The following is a 20,520-nucleotide window of genomic DNA, read 5'->3' as shown; positions in this document are numbered from 1 at the left end:
ACTTGGTGTCAATAAAAAAAATACAAAGAATGGACAGAGGCAGCACTTCCAAAAAGAGCAAGAGCTTTTTATTCACCCATGTGACATTTCAGTCCAACTGGACTTTTTTCAAGCATGCTTGAAAAATGTCCAGTTGGACTGAAACGTCGCATGGGTGAATAAATAGCTCTTGCTCTTTTTGGAAGTGCTGCCTCTGTCCATTCTTTGTCTGCTTGATATCCAGGACCGCGGACCAGGTCTATTTGAGGCGTGCACCCAGTTGCAGTCCAGTGCTGTGGAATCTTTTCGTTTGGAATAAAAAAAATACAACATGTCCTGCAAAAAACAAGCCTTCATACAGCTATATCAACGTAAATCTAAAAAAGTTATGGCTCTTGGAATGTTAGGATGAAAAAATGGTTTGGTCATTAAAGAGGTTAAGCCTAGTCTTTTGTAAAAGCACAGGTTTAAAATCCAGTTGTTTCTTTCCTAGAAGAAGAAATGATCATGTTCTTTTTGATAAACTCATATGTTAACCCTTTGTATTTCAATCAAAAAAGGTTAGGCCTCATGCACACGACCGTAACCATGTGCACGGCTGTGATTGTCACCCGCGGGCCACCCGCGCATTAATTTCAAGGAGCCTGAACTGCAAAACACTGTGCATGGGCCCATTGAAATGAATGGGGCCACAATTCACCCGCAGATTTGCGGGTGTATTGTTGCCGCAAAAATACGTTTGTGTGCATGGGGCCTAATAAATTTGTATAATAATAACAAATAAATAATAAAACAAAGACAAAGGGTCCTTGTTAAATCCCTGCTGTATTAGTCCGTTATCTTCACTAGATATTGATATTTATGGAATTAAAGGGGTTGTCTGATGTAGAAAACCTTTCAAATACTCATTTCAATAGAGCGAATTTCCCATTGAGGACTCTTTATCTATTAGCCAAGATGTAGAGTGACCACAAACAGTGTCTCTCTCTCTCTCTCTCTCTCTCTAAAGGCCCCCCCCCCCTCCGCATTATATGAACAGTATCAATTTCATTGGGAAATGTTTTATTTCTTAATCTACTATGTTGTGGCGCTGCAGGGGAATGTAATATTTGTTGCTGGATTCACCTATAGATTCAGATGACTGCTGGGGGTTGTTGTGATCATCACATCGTTGGGAGCCCTATAAAAAAAGAAGAGATTTATGAAACAATAATGAGGCTATTGTTTTTCAGAATGGAGAAGCAGATGCTATTTCTCTGAATAGTGGAGATCTGTACAAAGCTTCATTAAATCCTTTTAATTTGAAGCCCATCATGACTGAAAGTTATCATTCTCATAAAGGTAAGCGAAAACCTAATATGTTTGGAGTTTTTTATTGATATACAACTGATAAAACCAAACGGATAAGCCTAAATATATAAGAAAGGAAATATATACAGTAGTTGGGAGATAAATATAGAAGAAGGGGAATTGATAACAGTCCCTGAAGTGTTAAAAGTCACAGACCCTATCCGAAAAAGATAAGAAGGAGAACTGAAAAAGAGGGAATGAATGCAACTATGCTAAACCCGCAATGAAAATTCCCAAAATTGCAGCATTGCATGTGGTAAAGCAACCACATTGCTTTATGCTGCAAAATTTGAGAAAACTCACTCGCTCTAGTGAGCTCACAGAATCCCCCCTCCTTTATCCTGGCTAGTGCCGGGAGAAAGGAGGGGATTGAACGGTCAAACTTCCTACACTGTGTGTCGCCATTTTTTGAGCTAACACACAGTGTAGTAGTTTTACATACAGTAGTAAACACACAGTAAAACACGTACATACACAGACCTAACTTACCTGCTCCTGCCGCCGCCGCTCCCTCCGGTCCATCCGCTCCGTCTGCTACCTCCACTCAAAGTGCACAAGTCCGGAAGCCGCGACCGGAAGTAGTAATCTTACTGTCTGGCCGCGGCATCCGGTCCACAAGAAAGTGGCGCCGGACGTCACTCGGCCGAATACCTTCAATTTGGACTGTGTGGGAGCGGCGCATGCGCCGTTCCCACACAGACGGCGTACAGCATAGTGGATAGAACGGGCCCAGTTCGCATTCACTATGGGACTGTATGTGCCGTATTCCATGTCTGTATGTGTCGTTAATCGACACATACAGAGATGGAAAAAAAAATGGCAGCCCCAATGGACAAGAAAAAGTGAAAAAATAAGAAAAAGTGAAACACAAACACACAAATAAAAGGCTTGCTATCAGGGCCAACATCATGGCGCAGGCACAGAAGCTGAGCCTGCGCCATCATCCGTGGGTGTTAGCTGTTCGTAATAGCTGACACTGTGATGTAACGGCCAGGACCGGAGCTTGCGATTAACTTAGATCGCACCTGATGGTTGCTATGGTAACGATCAGCAACTGTGGAGTTGCCGATGGTTGCTATGGCAACAGGAGTCCCCTGGTCTGCTAGTATGGAAGCCTATTAGGCCCCGCCCGCAGAGAAAGCCTAATAGGCTTGCTGTCAGTGAATAACTGACAGCTCTAATACACTGAACTATGTAGGTAGTGCAGTGTATTAGATAAGCGATCAGGGCTTCATGCCTTCAAGTCCCATAGTGGGGCAAAAAAAAAAGTTAAAAGAAAGTTAAAAAATATGTCAAAAAGTTTAAACTTAAAAAAACAATAACCGCATTTTTCCCCATAATAAGACTTTTATCATATGAAAAAACTGAAAATATTAAAAAAAGGTACACATATTTGGAATTGCCGCGTCCATAACTATCCAAACTATAAAGATATCACGTTATTTTCCCCGCTCGGTGAACACCGTAAAAAAAAAAAATAATAATTCCAGAATCAATGTTTTTTGGTCGCCACCCCTCCCAAAACAGAATAAAAAGTGATTCAAATGTTGCATGTACCCCAAAATTGTACCAATAAAAACTAAAGCGGTCACGCAAAAAACAAGCCCTCTCACAGCTTTTTTGGTGGAAAAATAAAAAGCATACGGCTCTCAGAATATGGTGGTACAAAAAATAAACATTTTTTTTTTTAAAAAGTGATTTTATTGTGCAAATGCTGTAAAATATAAAAAAAAAAAACGATATACTGTACATATGGTATTGCCATAACCGTTAAGACCCGCAAAATAAAGTAAAATGTAATTTATAGCGCACCGTGAATGCCGTAAAAAAAGAGAATAAAAAACATTGTCAGAATTGCTTGTTTTTGGACACCTTGCTTGCCAAAAAATGGAATAAAAAACAAATCGCAAACGCTGTAAAACATAAAAAAGCTATATACATTTGGTATCGCCGTAATCGCATCGACCCGCAGAATAAAGTAAATATGTCATTTATAGCGCACGGTGAACGCTGTAAAAAAAATATCAGAAAAATTAATAGAAAGTGATACAAAAATCACATGTACTCCAAAATGGCACCAATGAAAACTACAGATTGTCCCGCAACAAATAGACCCTCACACATTTCTGGTGGAGAAAAAATAAAAAAGTTCTGGCTCTCAGAATATGGCAACACAAATTGTGCAGAGCGTTCCAAAAGCAGATAAGATTGGGCATCATTTATCAGTGCGACACCGGCCACATATCTGCAAATTATTTATTTACCACATTATTATACAGCCTTATTATTCCGCACAGATTACATATGCGCCCACATTATAAACTGAAATACAAGTAAAACCCCAAACAGAAAAACTGCCACTAAGCAAGATCTACGCTCCAAAAGCCAAATGGCTCCTTCCCTTCTGAACCCTACAGTGTGACCAAATAGCAATTTACATCCACATATATGGCATCACCATACCCAGGAGAACCCGGTTAACAGTTTATGAGATATTTGTCTGCAGTGGCATAAACTGGGCACCACATATTGGGCACTAAAACAACATATCAGTGGAAAATGTTAATTGTCACTTTGCCAAAAATTTCAGAATTAGACACAACGAATAACTGAAACCACAACCTGTAAGGGTTTGAAAAATAGATATATTCTTTGTATAAAAATCGCAATTATACAAGCCACAATAGTGCAAAAAGTATTTTAAATAAGTATTCACCCCATATGAAGAAGTCCTCAGATTTTTCACTTTGCATCATCCGCTGAACGTTCATTTCTAATAAATAAATAAAAAAGTTGCGGAGTCAAAATGCTCACTACCCCCCTTTACCTTGAGGGGTGCAGTTTACTAAATAGAGGTCACTACTTGGGGGTTTATTTTACTATTTGACCTCAGAGCCCTGCAGTTGTGGGCCAACGCTGTGAAAATTACCAAAATAGACCTCAAATATGCATTGTGCTCTTTCACTCCTAAGCCCTGTCGTATGTCCATGAAAATGATAAATGCCTTGCGGGGAGTAGTATGCAAAATGGGGTCACTTCTCAGTGGTTTCTAATGTACTCTGGTACCTCAAAGCTGCAAATGCGACATGGTGCCCGTACAACAATCCAGCAAAATCTGCGCTCCAAAAGCCAAAATGGCGCTTCTTCTATTTTAAGCTCTGCCATGTGCCCAAACGGCAGTTTAGGGACACACATGGGGTATTGTCATACTCGGGAGAAAATGAGTAACAAATTGCATGGTGTTTTTTCTCCTATTGCCCTCGTGAAAATAAAAAATGTAGAGCTAAATCTACATATTTTTTGAAAATAATTAATTTGAAATTTTTACTAATTCTAAAAATCTATGAAACACCTGTGGGATCAAAATGCTCACTACACCCCTAGATGAATGCCCCTAGAGGTGTAGTTTCCAAAACGGAGTCACTTTTCAGGGGTTTCTACTGTACTGGTACCTTAGTGGCGCCTAAAAACCAATCAAGCAAAGTCTGCTTGCCAAGTAGCGCTCCTGCCATTCTAAGCCCTGCCGTGTGTCCAAACAGAAGTTTATGACCACATATGGGGTATTGCCGTACTCGGGAGAAATTGCTTTACAAATGTTGGGGGGCTTTTTCTCCTTTAATCCTTGTAAAAATGTGAAAATTCATTGTTTTTTCATTAAAAAAAAAATAGATTTTCATCCTCACAGACTTATTCCAATAAATTCAGCAAAAAAACATGTAGGGTGAAATGGGGTCACTTTTGGGGGGGTTTACACTGTTATGGTCCCTCCAGTGCGTTGCAAATGCGACATGGCCCTGAAAACCATTCCAGCAAAATCTGTGCTCCAAAATCCAAATGGCACTCCTCCCCTTCTAAGCTCTGCCGTGGGTCTAAATAGCAGTTTATGACCACATATGGGATATTGCCGCAATCAGGAGAAATTGTATTACAAATGTTGGGGTGATTTTTCTCCTTTATTCCTTGTAAAAATTAGAAAATTCTATGTTTTTTCAGAAATAAATAAATTTTCGTTTTTACAGACTAATTCAAATACATTTAACAAAAAAACTGTGGGGTCACAATGCTGACCATAGCCCTAGATACATGATGTTTCCAAAATGGGGTCACTTTTTGGGGGTTTCCACAGTTTTAGCACCACAAGACTTTCTCAAACCTGACATGGTGCCTAAAATATATTTAAAAAAAACAGGAGGCCCCAAAATCCTCTCGGTGCTTCTTTGCTTCTAAGGCCGATGATTCAGTCCATTACAACTATAAAACCACATGTTGGATACTTCTAAAAACTGCAGTATCTGGGCAATAAATTTTGAGTTGCATTTCTCTGGTAAAACCTTTCTGTGTTACAGAAAAAAAATAACTGTGCTCCTATGCTTCTAAGGCCTGTGTTTCAGTCCATTAGCACACTAGGGCCACATGTGGCATATTTCTAAAAACGGAAGAATCTGGGTAATAAATATTTTTCCAGAGAAACGCCAATAGTTACTATGTTTTATAGTTAAAGTCCTAATCAAAATCGTAAATAGAAAAAAGACTAAAGTATTGTTTGTTAATCTGTATTCATTTTAGCAAAAGAAAGTCCCTGCTGTTTTTTATAAAAAGTGAGAAAAAGTTGCATGTACGCCAAGATGGTACCAATAAAAACTACAGCTCGTCCCACGAAAAATAAGCTACCGCACCACTAAATCGACAAAAAAAATAAAAAAAGTTATGGCTCTCAGACTGTAGGGACAAAAAACATTTTTTTTTTAAGAAATTATTTTTTCTTAAGTGGTAAAACATTTTAAAAATTATATCAATATGGTATCACCACTATCATATTGACCCGTAGAATAAATTTGACTTGTCATTTTTAGCGCACGATTTACATTGTAAATACGAAACCCAAAAAACAAAGGTAGAATCGCTGCTTTTTCCCTTTCCACCCTACAAAGAATTATTTTTCAGTTTCCCAGTACATTATATGGAAGAATAAATGAAGCCGTAAAAAAAGGCAACTTGTGCCGCAAAAAACAAGTCCCCAAACGGCTATGTCCATGAAAAAATAAAAATGTTATGGCTTTTGGAATGCGGGAAGGAAAAAACAAAAATGGAAATCCAAAGAATGGCAGCATCTCCAAGGAGTTAAAGTAGATAAACCCAAAATAGTGTAACTTATTCCTTGGCAGCCACTGGAAGGTATCAGCGATCATTCCTCCCCAATGTAAAAGCTGCAGCATGCCACATATATACCAATAAGCTACAGGCATATAACAATATAGTACAGTACGATCATGATAACAATAATTTAGTATTATTTAGTCCTAATCAAAAATGTAAATAGAAAAAAGACTAAAGTGTTTTTTGTTATTTTTATCCAATTTAGCAAAGGAAAGTCCCTGCTTAAAAGAACGTCAGAAAGTGCTAAGTGTAGGAACTCCTATGCGAGGAGCATTTCTACCTGATTGTGATGAAAAAGGCAACTACAGTCCAAAGCAATGCCATGGCAGCACCGGATATTGTTGGTGTGTTACTGAAAATGGTGAAGAGATTTCTGGTTCCAGAACCCCACTAGGACAAACGGCCCCAACATGTCAACCTTCTGGTAAGAATCTACCTTATAATCACGTCCTATCTCCGCGCGCCAACATTATTATACATAGAGTTATAAAATGCCACTTCATTGAGTCCCTATACTGATTTGTCACTGGTAATACAATTGGTCCCTTTAATCAGTTGTCTTATTTTGAAAAGCCATTTTGAATTTGTGGGTGTCCTTCTATTTGTAGGTTTAACATTCAAAGAAAATATAATCCACCATGAAATATAATGATTCCTTAACATGTCAGTAGTCCAAAGTCCTTCCAGCCTGATCATTGTGTTTTATTTAAAGAGGCTCTGTCACCAGATTCTCAAATCCCCATCTCCTATTGCATGGGATCGGCGCTGCAATGTAGATAACAGTAACGTGTATTTTTTAAAAAAAACGTTCATTTTTGGCCAAGTTATGAGCTATTTTATATATATGCAAATGAGCTTTGAAATGGACAACTGGGCGTGTTTTTTTCCGTATGTCGTGGGCGTGTATTGTGTTTTTAACTGGGCATGTTTACTTGTTTTACTAACTGGGCGTTGTGAATAGAAGTGTATGATGCTGACAAATCAATGACCAGTCAGCATCATGCACTCCTCTCCATTCATTTACACAGCAGCATCGCGTTCTTACTAAAACAATGTGCAGCCACATACACAGACATTAACGTTAATCAAGTGTCCTGATAATGAATACACATGACCTCCAGCCTGGACGTCATGTGTATTCAGAATCCTGACACTTCTGAATCTTTTCTGTGAGATTTCCAGCAAGCCACGCGTAATCTCGCGAGATTACGAGGTAAACGAGATTTTGTTTCCCTTGCTGGAAATCTCACAGAAAAGATTCAGAAGTGTCAGGATTCTGAATACACATGACGTCCAGGCTGGAGGTCATATGTATTCATTATCAGGACACTTGATTAACGTTAATGTCTGTGTATGTGGCTGCACATCGTTCTAGTAAGAAAGCTCATTTGCATGTATATAAAATAGCTCATAACTTGGCCAAAAATGAACGTTTTAAAAAAAACAAAAAACTTTACTGTTATCTACATTGCAGCGCCGATCACATGCAATAGGAGATAGGGATTTGAGAATCTGGTGACAAAGCCTCTTTAAATAGAAAGTACCCCCTGCTTGAGGCACTGTATGTGACAGCTACCAGCTACGCACAGGCTGAGTGCGCTCCATACTGAGCAGGTGTCGGCTGTATGTTGACACCCCACTGCAATGGGTGGAATAAAAGATCACTTAGATTCCGCCCATCTAACCACTTAGATGCCATGGTGAATAGTGACCGCAGCATCTAAGCCGTTAAAATAAGGTGGCCGGTCCCCTCAGACATGCCATCGTGCCCCGTGATACAATTGGTACATTAGTATTGTAGTATATAATGCAAGCTTTACAACAATCGCTGACTCAAGTCCCCTAGGAGGACTTATATAAAAAAGTAAAATACCGTTAAATAAAGTTTTTTTTAATGTACCAAAAAAATATAAATAGTAAAAAAAAAAGTCACATTTTATCCCTAAAGTAATGTTAAAAATTTTTTAAATGAACATAACTGGTATTGCCACGTCTGTAAAAGTCCAAACTATTATAATATAACGTAATTTAACCTGCTCGGTGAACACGGTAAAAAAAAAATATTTAAACCGCCCAAACTGCTGATTTTTGGTCGCTTTAATAATGGAATAAAAAATGAACAAAAAACTGCATGCACCCCAAAATGGTACCAATAAAAACTAAAGCTCACCCTGCAAAAAAATAAGCCACATTTCTCCCTTGATTTTCAACCTAATTTTAGGACCCTTGGCGAAAACTATAAGGCAAAATAGGGACATAGGATAAAGAGTAGAGACAAAATTTAGAATTGAGCTCTATGCTTATGATATTATACTTACAAGCTCTATTTTGGAATGCTCAAGGTAAGCTAGTAGAAAAAGATTTTAGACCACTTTGCACAGGTCTCTTATTATAAACTAAATGAGAAAAAATGCCAAATCTTAGGAATAAACTGCTCAGATGCCCTTAGGGACTCCCTCAAAAATAAGTTCCAATATGAATGGACCAAACAAGGTTTTGCCTACTTGGGAATATTTATTTCATATACCAGGCATAATGCTTATAAGCTGAGGTCCCAGGTTTTAGATGAACTTACAAAATATAGGAGAACTGGCCTTTTCTGAATTGCAAAAATTAGTGTTACCAAGATGAATATACTCCCATTCATACAGTTTTAGATGTATTCTACTCTTATTCTCGAAATCCTTAATTAAGGATATAAGCGATCTGACTCTCAAACTTGTTTGGGGCTCTAAACGACTAAGAATATCAGACTTTTGAATATGGGAGTGCCCAAAATAGAGAGCTACCGAATTGCGGCAATATTAGAACATTTGAAATGTTATTTTATGTTATGTTTAATTGAAGAACCCTGGGTGTATATTGAATGGACGCAAAAGGGGGAACCTTTGCTCAAAGGTACTCTGGTCAAACCAATGATGGGCACGCGCGGAATTCCTGACAGGTTTAGACTCAACAAGCACAGCCCTAAAAATATAAATGGGATAAAAAACATATTATAAAAACTTCGGGCCCTAACTTGAAACTGGCTGACCATTGTCTCAGCTTATTTGGGTAGCTATTCTAGAACTTAAATTTTTCCTTGTGGAATAAGAGTAGAATTGGCTCTTTGGAAGAGTTGTGGGATGGTACTAACATGAAACTATTTTTACACCTAATGGAAGGCTATAATCTGCATAAATCTCAGTTTTATTCATATTTGAGAATTAGATCTCTTTTGGTGAAAGGTGATCTAATTGGTCAACTATGGGAAAAGAGATGTAAACTATTTAGATATATTGTTTTCTTACACTCTAGTAAGTCCAACAAGGGTGGAATCTCTGCTATCTATAGGGATATAACTGATTTCAAATCGTATGGTAAATTCTCGTGTATTAAAAGTTGGGAGAAGAAATTTTGATGGGAAAGAGTTAAAAGAGTCTACTCTAATTCGCTTATTTCATTATCTAATTGCTCAATTTAAAAAGAAAAAATGTTCTCTTTTTTTTTTTTTTTTTATGTGTGTGTGCCGTTGAGGCTAAGGAGAAGGGTGAAAAGGGGAACATTTATGGGCACTATGTAGAGTTGTTGCTACGTGATGTCCATAATTAATATGTTTTTTTGTCATCATTTTCATGAATAAAATGAATATTCTAAAAAAAATAAAATTAAGCCACCACACCAATAAATCGAAAGAAAAATTAAAAAGTTATGGCTCTCAGATTGTGGAGACAAAAATCTACTTTTTTTTTAATAAATAGATTTCTCTTTTTAAATGTGGTAAAACATTTAAAAATATATATATACATTTGGTATCTCCATCATCGTATTGACCCATAGAATAAATTTAACATGTTTTTAGAGCACAATGTCGTAAATATAAAACCCAAAAAACAAAGGTGGAATCGCTGTTTTTTTCCCATTCCACACCACAAAGAGTTTATTTTTAGTGTCCCAATACATTATTTGGAAGAATAGATGGTGCCGTGAAACTAGTCAAAAAAACAAGCCCTCATACGGCTATGTCAACGAAAAAATAAAAAAGTTATGTCTTTTGGAATGTGGGGAGGAAAGAACAAAAAAGGAAATCCGAAAAATGGCTGCATCTCCAAAGGGTTAAAGGAGATAAACCCAAAATAGTGCAACTTATTTCTTGGCAGCCACTGGAAGGTATCAGCAATCATTCCTCCCCAATGTAAAAGCTGCAGCAGGCACAAGTAAATACACAAATGTTTTTTGTTATTTTTATCCATTTTAGCAAAGGAAAGTCCCTGCTTAAAAGAACGTCAGAAAGTGCTAAGTGTAGGAACTCCTATGCTAGGAGCATTTCTACCTGATTGTGATCAAAAAGGCAACTACAGTCCAAAGCAATGCCATGGCAGCACCGGATATTGTTGGTGTGTTACTGAAAATGGTGAAGAGATTTCCGGTTCCAGAACCCCACCAGGACAAACAGCCCCAACATGTCAACCTTCTGGTAAGAATCTACTTTATAATCACATCCTCTCCCTGTGCGGCGACATTATTATACATAGAGTTATTAAAAAATAGCACTTCATTGAGTCCCTATATTTATTTGTCACTAGTAATACAATCGATCCCTTTTATGAGTCTTATTTTGAAAAGCCATTTTAAGATTGGGGTGTCCTTCTATTTGTATTTTTAACATTCAAGGCAAATATAATCCACCATGAAATATAATCATCACGAGGGACACCACGAGGGACATTTATGACATATCCACAGGATTTGTCATAAATGTAAGATAGATGCGGGTCCCACCTCTGGGACCCGCACCTATCTCTAGAACGGGGCCCCTAAACCCTGTTCTAGCTTTTTGTGTTCACGCTGACTCCCGGCCACTTCCTGATTACATGGTCGGGAGTGACGGAAACAGTGTAACTCGCTGGCTTACGCTGTTTATGTAAATCCCATAGTAATGAATAGCAGTTACGGAAGCAGCATAGCATGTGGGCTACGCTGTTTCCGTAACTACCATTAAATTCTATGGGGCTTACGGAAACAGCATAGCTCAATATGTAAAAGCTGCAGCATGCCAGATACATATCAATAAGCTACAGGCATATAACAATACAGTACAGTACAATCATGTTAACAATAACTTCGAATTATTTAGTCCTAGTCAGAAATGTAAATGGGAAAAAAAGACTAAAGTATTGTTGGTTATTCTGCATCTATTTTAGCAAAGGAAAGTCCCTGCTTAAAAGAACGTCAGAAAGTGCTAAGTGCAGGGCAACCTATGCCAGGAGCATTTCTACCTGATTGTGATCAAAAAGGCAACTACAGTCCAAAGCAATGCCATGGTAGCACCGGATATTGTTGGTGTGTTAATGAAAAAGGTGAAGAGATTTCTGGTTCCAGAACCCCACCTGGACAAACGGCCTCAACATGTCAACCTTCTGGTAAGAATCTACTTTATAGATATAATTATCCCTTAACATGTCAGTTGTGCAAAGTCCTTCCTGCCCCATCATTGTGTTTTATTTAAATAGAAAGTACACCCTGCTTGAGGCACCGCCAGTGTGTGCTTATCCCCTTCGCGACATGTCACGTAACTGAACGAGGCAGCCGCCAAGGGGAAGTATGTAGCGCACGCACAGGCTGAGTGCACTCCATATTGATCCCTTTGATTACGCCTGTTTAACCACTTGGATGCTGCAGTCAACAGTGAACGCAGCAACTGAGTCATTAAAATAAGAGGAACGGCCACCTCCGACATGCCATCGGCCCTCCCGCAACATTATCGTCGGGTGCCGATGCTTGTTACAGCAGCCTGGGGGCCTAATCAAAGCCCCCAGGTCTGCCATCTTTGTACTATGATTCATTGGAGGCAGTCAGTATAATGATATATTGCGACACATTAGTATTGGAGTATATCACACAAGCCGTCCAACAATCGAATGTTCAAGTCTCCTAGGGGAAAAGAAACAAAATACAGTTTTTACACATTTGCTTTATACAGTAGTTGTATGCAAGTGCTTACATACCAGAGAGGCAGAACATGTGGCTGCTATAGGGTTTTTGGAGAGTGGGGGTCCAGCCTTGGTTGGTTTCATTCTCTTTGGTACTGTTTGACGAGAACCTGTGCCAGATTCTCCTCTCCAGAGGAATTTAATTATTAGCAAACAAGGGGGTGGGAAATTGGCTCGAAGGTTATGAAAATATAGAGGGTTGAGGAAACAAATACCCGGCCCTTCTGTCCTGCGAGTCAAAGCCTGGCACTATAATGCTATAATGGGGGCCCATATTGGTCTTCGGTATGGGTTACCATCTCTTCTATATTCGCCGCTAATTTATGCAACTATTTTGAAAGAAACTTGTACCAGGACCCTAAAGATGATTACTCTAAACTCTGCCATCAAAGTATAGCTTTGTATTAAAAATTTTATTGATATTGTGAAGAACCTTTCTTTTATTATCCATATTATTTTGAATCCCATTTTCTCAAAATGTTAAAACTTATAGGTTAATTATTATTTGAGACTAACTATTTACTTCTACCTGCGAGTAGAACTGTTATACACATATATTTTCTGATGTCTCAACTGTTTAATAAAGACATATTGAAACAGAAAAAAAAAAAAAAAATAATAATAATAATTTTTTATTGATATTACAACACAAAACTAAGTGTAACTTATTCCCTGGCAGCCACTGAATGGTATGACCGATCATTCCTCCCCAATGTAAAAGCTGCAGCATGCCACATATATACTAATAAGCTACAGGCATATAACAATACAGTACAGTACAATCATGATATCAATAATTTAGTAGAATTTAGTCCTAATCAAAAAATGTAAATAGAGACAAGACTAAAGTATTTTTGGTTATTCTGTATCCATTTTAGCAAAGGAAAGTCCCTGCTTAAAAGAACGTCAGAAAGTGCTAAGTGCAGGGCAACCTATGCCAGGAGCATTTCTACCTGATTGTGATCAAAAAGGTGACTACAGTCCAAAGCAATGCCATGGTAGCACCGGATACTGTTGAGGCACCGCCAGGGTGTGCTTATCCCGTTGGCGACATGTCACGTAAATGAACGTGGCAGCAGCCAAGGGGAAGTATGTAGCGCGCGCACAGGCTGAGTGCACTCCATACTGATCCCTTTGATTCCGCCTGTTTAACCACTTGGATACCGCAGTCAATAGTGAACGCAGCATCTAAGTCGTTAAAATAAGGGGAACGGCCACCTCCGACGTGCCTTTGGCCTTCCCACAACATGATCGTCGGGTGCTGATGCTTGTTATAGCAGCATGAGGGCCTAATCAAAGCCCCCAGGTCTGCCATCTTTGTACTATGATTCATTGGAGGCTGTCAGTATAATGATATATTGCGACACATTAGAATTGGAGTATATCACACAAGCGGTCCAACAATCGAAGGTTCAAGTCCCCTAGGGGGACTTATGAAAAGAACCAAAATACAGCTAAAGTTTTTTTTAATGTTGAAAAAAAATGTAAATATTAAAAGTTAAAAAAAACTTTTCCACATGTTTTACCTAAAGTAATGTTAAAAAAAATAACATAACTGGTAACGCCGTGCCTGTAAAAGTCAGAACTATCACAATATATCATTATTTAACTTGCTTGATGAACGCCATAAAAAAAAAAAAATTTAAAACGCACAAATTGATTCTTTTGAGTAATCTTAGCTTCCCAATTTTTTTTTATAAAAAGTGATAAAAAAGTTGCATGTACCCCAATAAAAACTACAGCTCGTCCCACAAAAAATAAGCTACCGCACCACTAAATCGACAAAAAAATCAAAAAAGTTATGGCTCTCAGACTGTGGCGACAAAAAACTTTTTTCTTAAGAAATTATTTTTTCTTAAAGGGAATGTGTCGCTAGAATTTTTTTTTTATTTTTTTTAGTTAAACAGTTAGTGTATGAATGCTTAAACACTGTCCACATTTTTAAAAAAATTTCACGAGTCAGGAAATATTATAAATTAGATTCTAATTTATAACATTTCCCAGTGCTGGTCACTAGATGGAGCAATTCCCAAAATTGCAGCATTGAATGTGGTAAAGCAACCACATTGCTTTATGCTGCAAATTTGGTGTAAACACACTCGCTCTAGTGAGCTCACAGAATCCCTCCTCCTTTATCCTGGCTAGTGCCAGGAGAAAGGAGGGGATTGAACGGTCAAACCTCCTACACTGTGTGTCGCCATTTTTTGAGCTAACACACAGTGTAGTAGGTTTACATACAGTAGTAATCACACACTAAAACACGTACATACACAGACCTAACTTACCTGCTCCTGCCGCCGCCGCTCCCTCTGGTCCGTCCGCTCCGGTCTGCTCCCTCCGCTCCTCGTGCTTGCTTCAGAACACAAGTCCGGAAGCCGCAACCGGAAGTCGTCATCTCACTGTCTGGCCGCGGCTTCCGGTCGACATGAACATGGCGCCGGATTTCGCTCTAGCGAAGACCTGACTTTTGCGTACGCTATAGTGGATGGAACGGCTCCCGTTCGTATTCACTATGGGGATGTGTGTGCCGTATTCCATCACTGTATGTGTCGTTAATCGACACAAACAGAGATGGCAAAAAAAATGGCAGCCCCCATAGAGAAGAAAAAGTTAAAAAATATAAAAAAGTAAAACACAAACACACACATAAATAAAAGATTTTATAATAAAACACTAAATGCAAATTGATATCAAAATGTTTTTTTTCGTGACACTCGTCCTTTAAAGAGGCTCTGTCACCAGATTTTGCAACCCCTATCTGCTATTGCAGCAGATAGGCGCTGCTATGTAGATTACAGTAACGTTTTTATTTTTAAAAAACGAGCATTTTTGGCCAAGTTATGACCATTTTCGTATTTATGCAAATGAGGCTTGCAAAAGTACAACTGGGCGTGTTGAAAAGTAAAAGTACAACAGGGCGTGTATTATGTGCGTACATCGGGGCGTGTTTACTACTTTTACTAGCTGGGCTTTCTGATGAGAAGTATCATCCTCTTCTCTTCAGAACGCCCAGCTTCTGGCAGTGCAGATCTGTGACGTCACTCACAGGTCCTGCATCGTGTCGGCACCAGAGGCTACAGATGATTCTGCAGCAGCATCGGCGTTTGCAGGTAAGTCCATGTAGCTACTTACCTGCAAATGCTGATGCTGCTGCAGAATCATCTGTAGCCTCTGGTGCCGACACGATGCAGGACCTGTGAGCGACGTCACAGATCTGCACTGCCAGAAGCTGGGCGTTGTGAAGAGAAGTGGATGATACTTCTCATCAGAACGCCCAGCTAGTAAAAGTAGTAAACACGCCCCGATGTACGCACATAATACACGCCCAGTTGTACTTTTACTTTTCAACACGCCCAGTTGTACTTTTGCAAGCCTCATTTGCATAAATACGAAAATGGTCATAACTTGGCCAAAAATGCTCGTTTTTTAAAAATAAAAACGTTACTGTAATCTACATTGCAGCGCCTATCTGCTGCAATAGCAGATAGGGGCTGCAAAATCTGGTGACAGAGCCTCTTTAAGTGGTAGAACATTTCAAAAATTAAATAAATTTGGTATCTCCATAATCATATCGACCCGTAGAATAAATTTGACTTGTCATTTTTAGCGCACGATTTACGTTGTAAATACGAAACCCAAAAAACAAAACAAAGGTAGAATCGCTGCTTTTTCCCATTCCACCCTACAAAGAATTATTTTTCAGTTTCCCAGTACATTATATGGAAGAATAAATGAAGCCGTGAAAAACGACAACTTGTCCCGCAAAAAACAAGCCCCCAAACGGCTATGTCCATGAAAAAATAAAAAACTTATGGCTTTTGGAATGCGGGAAGGAAAAAATGAAAATGGAAATCCAAAAAATGGCTGCATCTCCAAGGAGTTAAAGTAGATAAACCCAAAATAGTGCAACTTATTCCTTGGCAGCCCATGGAAGGTATCAGCGATAATTCCTCCCCAATGTAAAAGCTGCAGCATGCCACATACATATCTATAAGCTACAGGCATATAACAATACAGTACAGTACAATCATGATAACAATAATTTAGTAGAATTTAGTCCTAATCCAAAAATGTAAATAAGAAATACTTTAGTCTTTTTTCTGTTATTTTTATCCAATTTAGCAAAGGAAAGTCCCTGCTTAAAAGAACGTCAGAAAGTGCTAAGTGCAGGAACCCCTATGCGGGGAGCATTTCTACCTGATTGTGATGAAAAAGGCAACTACAGTCCAAAGCAATGCCATGGTAGCACCGGATACTGTTGGTGTGTTACTGAAAATGGTGAAGAGATTTCCGGTTCTAGAACCCCACCAGGACAAACGGCCCCAACATGTCAACCTTCTGGTAAGAATCTACTTTATAATCACATCCTCTCTCCGTGCGCCGACATTATTATAGATAGAGTTATTAAATACCACTTCAATTAGTCACTATAATGATTTGTCGCTAGTAATACAATCGATCCCTTTAATGACTTATTTTTAAAAGCCATTTTAAGATTGGTGTGTCCTTTTATTTGTAGGTTTAACATTGAAGGCAAATATAATCCACCATGAAATATAATCATCCCTTAAAGTGGTTTTCCCACGAGGGACATTTATGACATATCCACAGTATATGTCATAAATGTAAGATAGATGCGGGTCCCACCTCTTTGACCCGCACCTATCTCTAGAACGGGGCCCCTAAAACCCGTTCTAGCTTTTTGTGTTCACGCTGACTCCCGGCCACTTCCTGATTACATGGTCGGGAGTTACGGAAACAGTGTAACTCGCTAAACTGCACTGTTTCCGTAACTCCCATAGTAGTGAATGGCAGTTACAGAAGCAGCGTAGCATGCGCGCTACGCTGTTTTCTCCTTCATAGAGAGAAATTAGCCGGTATACAAAGAGATAGAACCCCCCGGGGTTTAGGAGCACCGTTCTAGAGATAGGTGCAGGTCTCAGAGGTGGGACCCGCATCCATCTGACATTTATGACATATCCAATGGATATGTCATAAATATCCCTCGTAGGAAAACCCCTTTAACATGTCAGTAGTCCAAAGTCCTTCCTGCCTGATCATTGTGTTTTTTTTAAATACAAAGTACTGCATGCTTGAGGCATCGCCAGAGTGTGCTCATCCCTTCAGCGGCATGTCAAGTAACTGAACGTGACAGACGCCAAGGGAAAGTATGGAGCGCGCTCACAGACTGAGAATGGCCCATACTGAGTGGGTGTCAGCTGTATGTTACAGCTGAAACTCCACTGCAACGGGTGGAATGGAAGATCACGTTGATTCCGCCCGTTTAATCACTGAGATGCTGTGGTCAATAGTGACTGCTAAAAAAACTTGTCCAACAAAAAAACATGTCAACGAAAAAATTAAAAAGTTATGGTTTTTGGAATGCAAGGAGGAAAAAACTAAAATGAAAATCCTAAAAATGGCTGCATCTCCAAGGAGATAGGCCTCATACACACGAACGTAAAAACGCCAGTAATTACGGCCCGTATTACGGGCCCATAGACTTCTATTGGCCACGGGTACCTTCCCGTATGCTTACGCGAAGGTGCCCGTGCCATTGAAAAATATGGAACATGTCCTATTTCAGGCTGTAATAACGGCACGGGCAGGCCCATAGAAGTCTATGGGGCTCCCGTAATTACGGGTGGCTATGTGTGTGCAACCGTAAATTCGGGAGCGTTGCTAGGCGACGTCAGGGGATAGTCACTGTCCAGGGTGCTGAAAGAGATAACTGATCGGCAGTAACTCTTTCAGCACCCGGGACAGTGACTACCGCTGGAGTTAATAGTGTTAAAAGTTAACTTACCCAAAACTCATGCTTCTTCCTCCAGTCCGGCCTCCCGGGATGACGTTTCATCCCATGTAACTGCTGCAGCCAATCACAGGCCAAATACAGGCTGCAGCCAGTCACATGGACTGCCGCGTCATCCAGGGAGGTCGGACTGGATGTCAAAAGAGGGATGCTTCACCAAGTCAACGGTACGTATGGACTTCTTTTAGTTACAATCACTGCGAAAACTCTGCCCGAAAGGGCTGCCCCTTCTCTCTTTCCAGCACTGATAGAGAGAAGGGGCTGCCATTTAGTGCAGAGAAAACGGGTCCATAAATACAGGTGGAATACTGGTGACACTGGACCCGTATTTACGGGCACGGGTCCGTAAATACTGGGGGAATACGGGTTGAATACGTGTGACAAAGGACCCGTATTTACGCCAGTATTTACGGGAGGAAAAAAATACGTTCGTGTGCATGAGGCCTTAAAGGAGATAAACCCAAAACTAAGTGTAACTTATTCCTCGGCAGCCTTTAAAAGGTATCCTCCCCAATGTAAAAGCTGCAGCATACCACAGACATATCCTTAAGCTACAGGCATATAACAATACAGTACAGTACAATCATGATAACAATAATTTAGTATTATTTAGTCCTAATCCAAAAATTTTAATAGAAACAAAACTAAAGTATTGTTGGTTATTCTGTATCCATTTTAGCAAAGGAAAGTCCCTGCTTAAAAGAACGTCAGAAAAAGCTAAGTGCAGGTCCCCCTATGCCAGGATCATTTCTACCTGATTGTGATGAAAAAGGCAACTACAGTCCAAAGCAATGCCATGGTAGCACCGGATACTGTTGGTGTGTTAATAAAACTGGTGAAGAGATTTCTGGTTCCAGAACCCCACCTGGACAAACGCCCCCAACATGTCAATCTTCTGGTAAGAATCGACTTTATAATCACATCCTCTCCCTGTGCGTCGACATTATTAGAGTTATAAAATACCATTTCATTGAGTCCCTGTAATGATTTGTCACTATTGATACATTTTATCCCTTTAATGACTTTTCTTATTTTGAAAAGGTTTTTTAACCCCTTCCCGAAAATTGACAGGTCTGGTACGTCGGTATAACAAGCAGATTCCCGCAATCCGACGTACCAGACCCGTCATAAAGATGAATCAGGCACAGGAGCTGTGCGCGCTTCATCTTCAGCGGGTGTCAGCTGTAATATACAGCTCACATCCTGCTGCAACGGCGGTTAAACCACTTTAAATCGCTGCCGTTAAACCCCTTCAATGTGGCGGTCAATGGCGTCCGCCACATTGAATTGGGTGACAGAGGGCTCCCTCTGTACCCCCCATCGTAGGTTGCGATGGTTGCTGCTATGGCAACGAGGAAGCCTAGCAACGGCTTCCTGGTGTCCAGGTACGGAAGCCTATTAGGTCCTGCCCAAGACAGGACCTAATAGGCTTAACTGTCAGATGAAGAATGACAGTTATAATACACTGCATTACATAACTACATACATAAGTAGTGCAGTGTATTGTACTGGGGATCAGAATATCAGATCTTCTATTCCCCAGGTAAGTGTAAAAAACAAAAGTAAAAAAAAGTAAAAAAAAAATGTTTAAGAAAAATCAATAAATAAAAGTTTTAAGTAATAAAAATAATAATCTCCCTGTTTCCCTGTTGATCAAGTTGATTATAATTAGAAAAAAAATGAAAAAATGAAAAAAAATCTATACATAATAGGTATCGCCGCGGCCTGATCTATAAAGATGTCACGTTATTTTTACCGCACGTAAACACCGTAAAATTTTTTTAATAAAAAACAGTGTCAGAATTTAGTTTTTGGTCACCTTGTCTCAGAAAAAATGTAATAAAAAGTCGCAAATACCATAAAATGGTACCCACAAAAACTACAGTTCGAAACATAAAAAACAAGCCTTCCTACAGCGATATTAACTCAAAAATAAAAAAAGTTATGGCTGTCAGGATATGGCGACACTAAAACATGATTTTTTTGTAGAAAAGAGTATTTTTATTGTGGGAAATTAGTAAAACATTAAAAAAAACTATATCAATTTGGTATCGCTGTAATCGTTTAGACTCACAGAATAAAGTTAACATGTTGTTTATACTGCACGTTGAACACTGTAAAAAAGAAGAAACAAAACAATGCTAGAAGTGCTGTTTGTTGGTTTCCTCGTCTCCCAAAAAATGGAATAAATAATAATAATTAAAAAAAAATCGCATGTACCTCAAAATGGAACCAATAAAAATTACAGCT

The 20,520-nt window shown here is 39.2% G+C and overlaps 1 protein-coding gene across 6 annotated transcripts in view; it reads left to right on the top strand.

Annotated features, from left to right (window-relative positions):
* LOC142759243 (saxiphilin-like) overlaps positions 1–20,520 on the top strand; it is a 137,281-nt gene that overhangs the window by 37,718 nt on the left and 79,043 nt on the right. For 4 of the 6 annotated variants that reach the window (XM_075861205.1, XM_075861206.1, XM_075861207.1 and 1 more), the window contains exons 3-8: positions 1,212–1,320; positions 6,692–6,910; positions 10,724–10,942; positions 11,670–11,888; positions 16,581–16,799; positions 18,950–19,168. In XM_075861205.1, coding sequence (XP_075717320.1) covers positions 1,212–1,320; positions 6,692–6,910; positions 10,724–10,942; positions 11,670–11,888; positions 16,581–16,799; positions 18,950–19,168 — 1,204 coding nt within the window. The remainder of the gene's footprint in view (positions 1–1,211; positions 1,321–6,691; positions 6,911–10,723; positions 10,943–11,669; positions 11,889–16,580; positions 16,800–18,949; positions 19,169–20,520) is intronic. The other 2 variants (XM_075861208.1, XM_075861209.1) reach the window with 2 other exon arrangements.

Source organism: Rhinoderma darwinii, chromosome 4 (assembly GCF_050947455.1).
Source record: "Rhinoderma darwinii isolate aRhiDar2 chromosome 4, aRhiDar2.hap1, whole genome shotgun sequence".
Lineage (NCBI taxonomy): Eukaryota > Metazoa > Chordata > Amphibia > Anura > Rhinodermatidae > Rhinoderma > Rhinoderma darwinii.
This window is presented reverse-complemented; position numbering and strand designations above follow the sequence as displayed.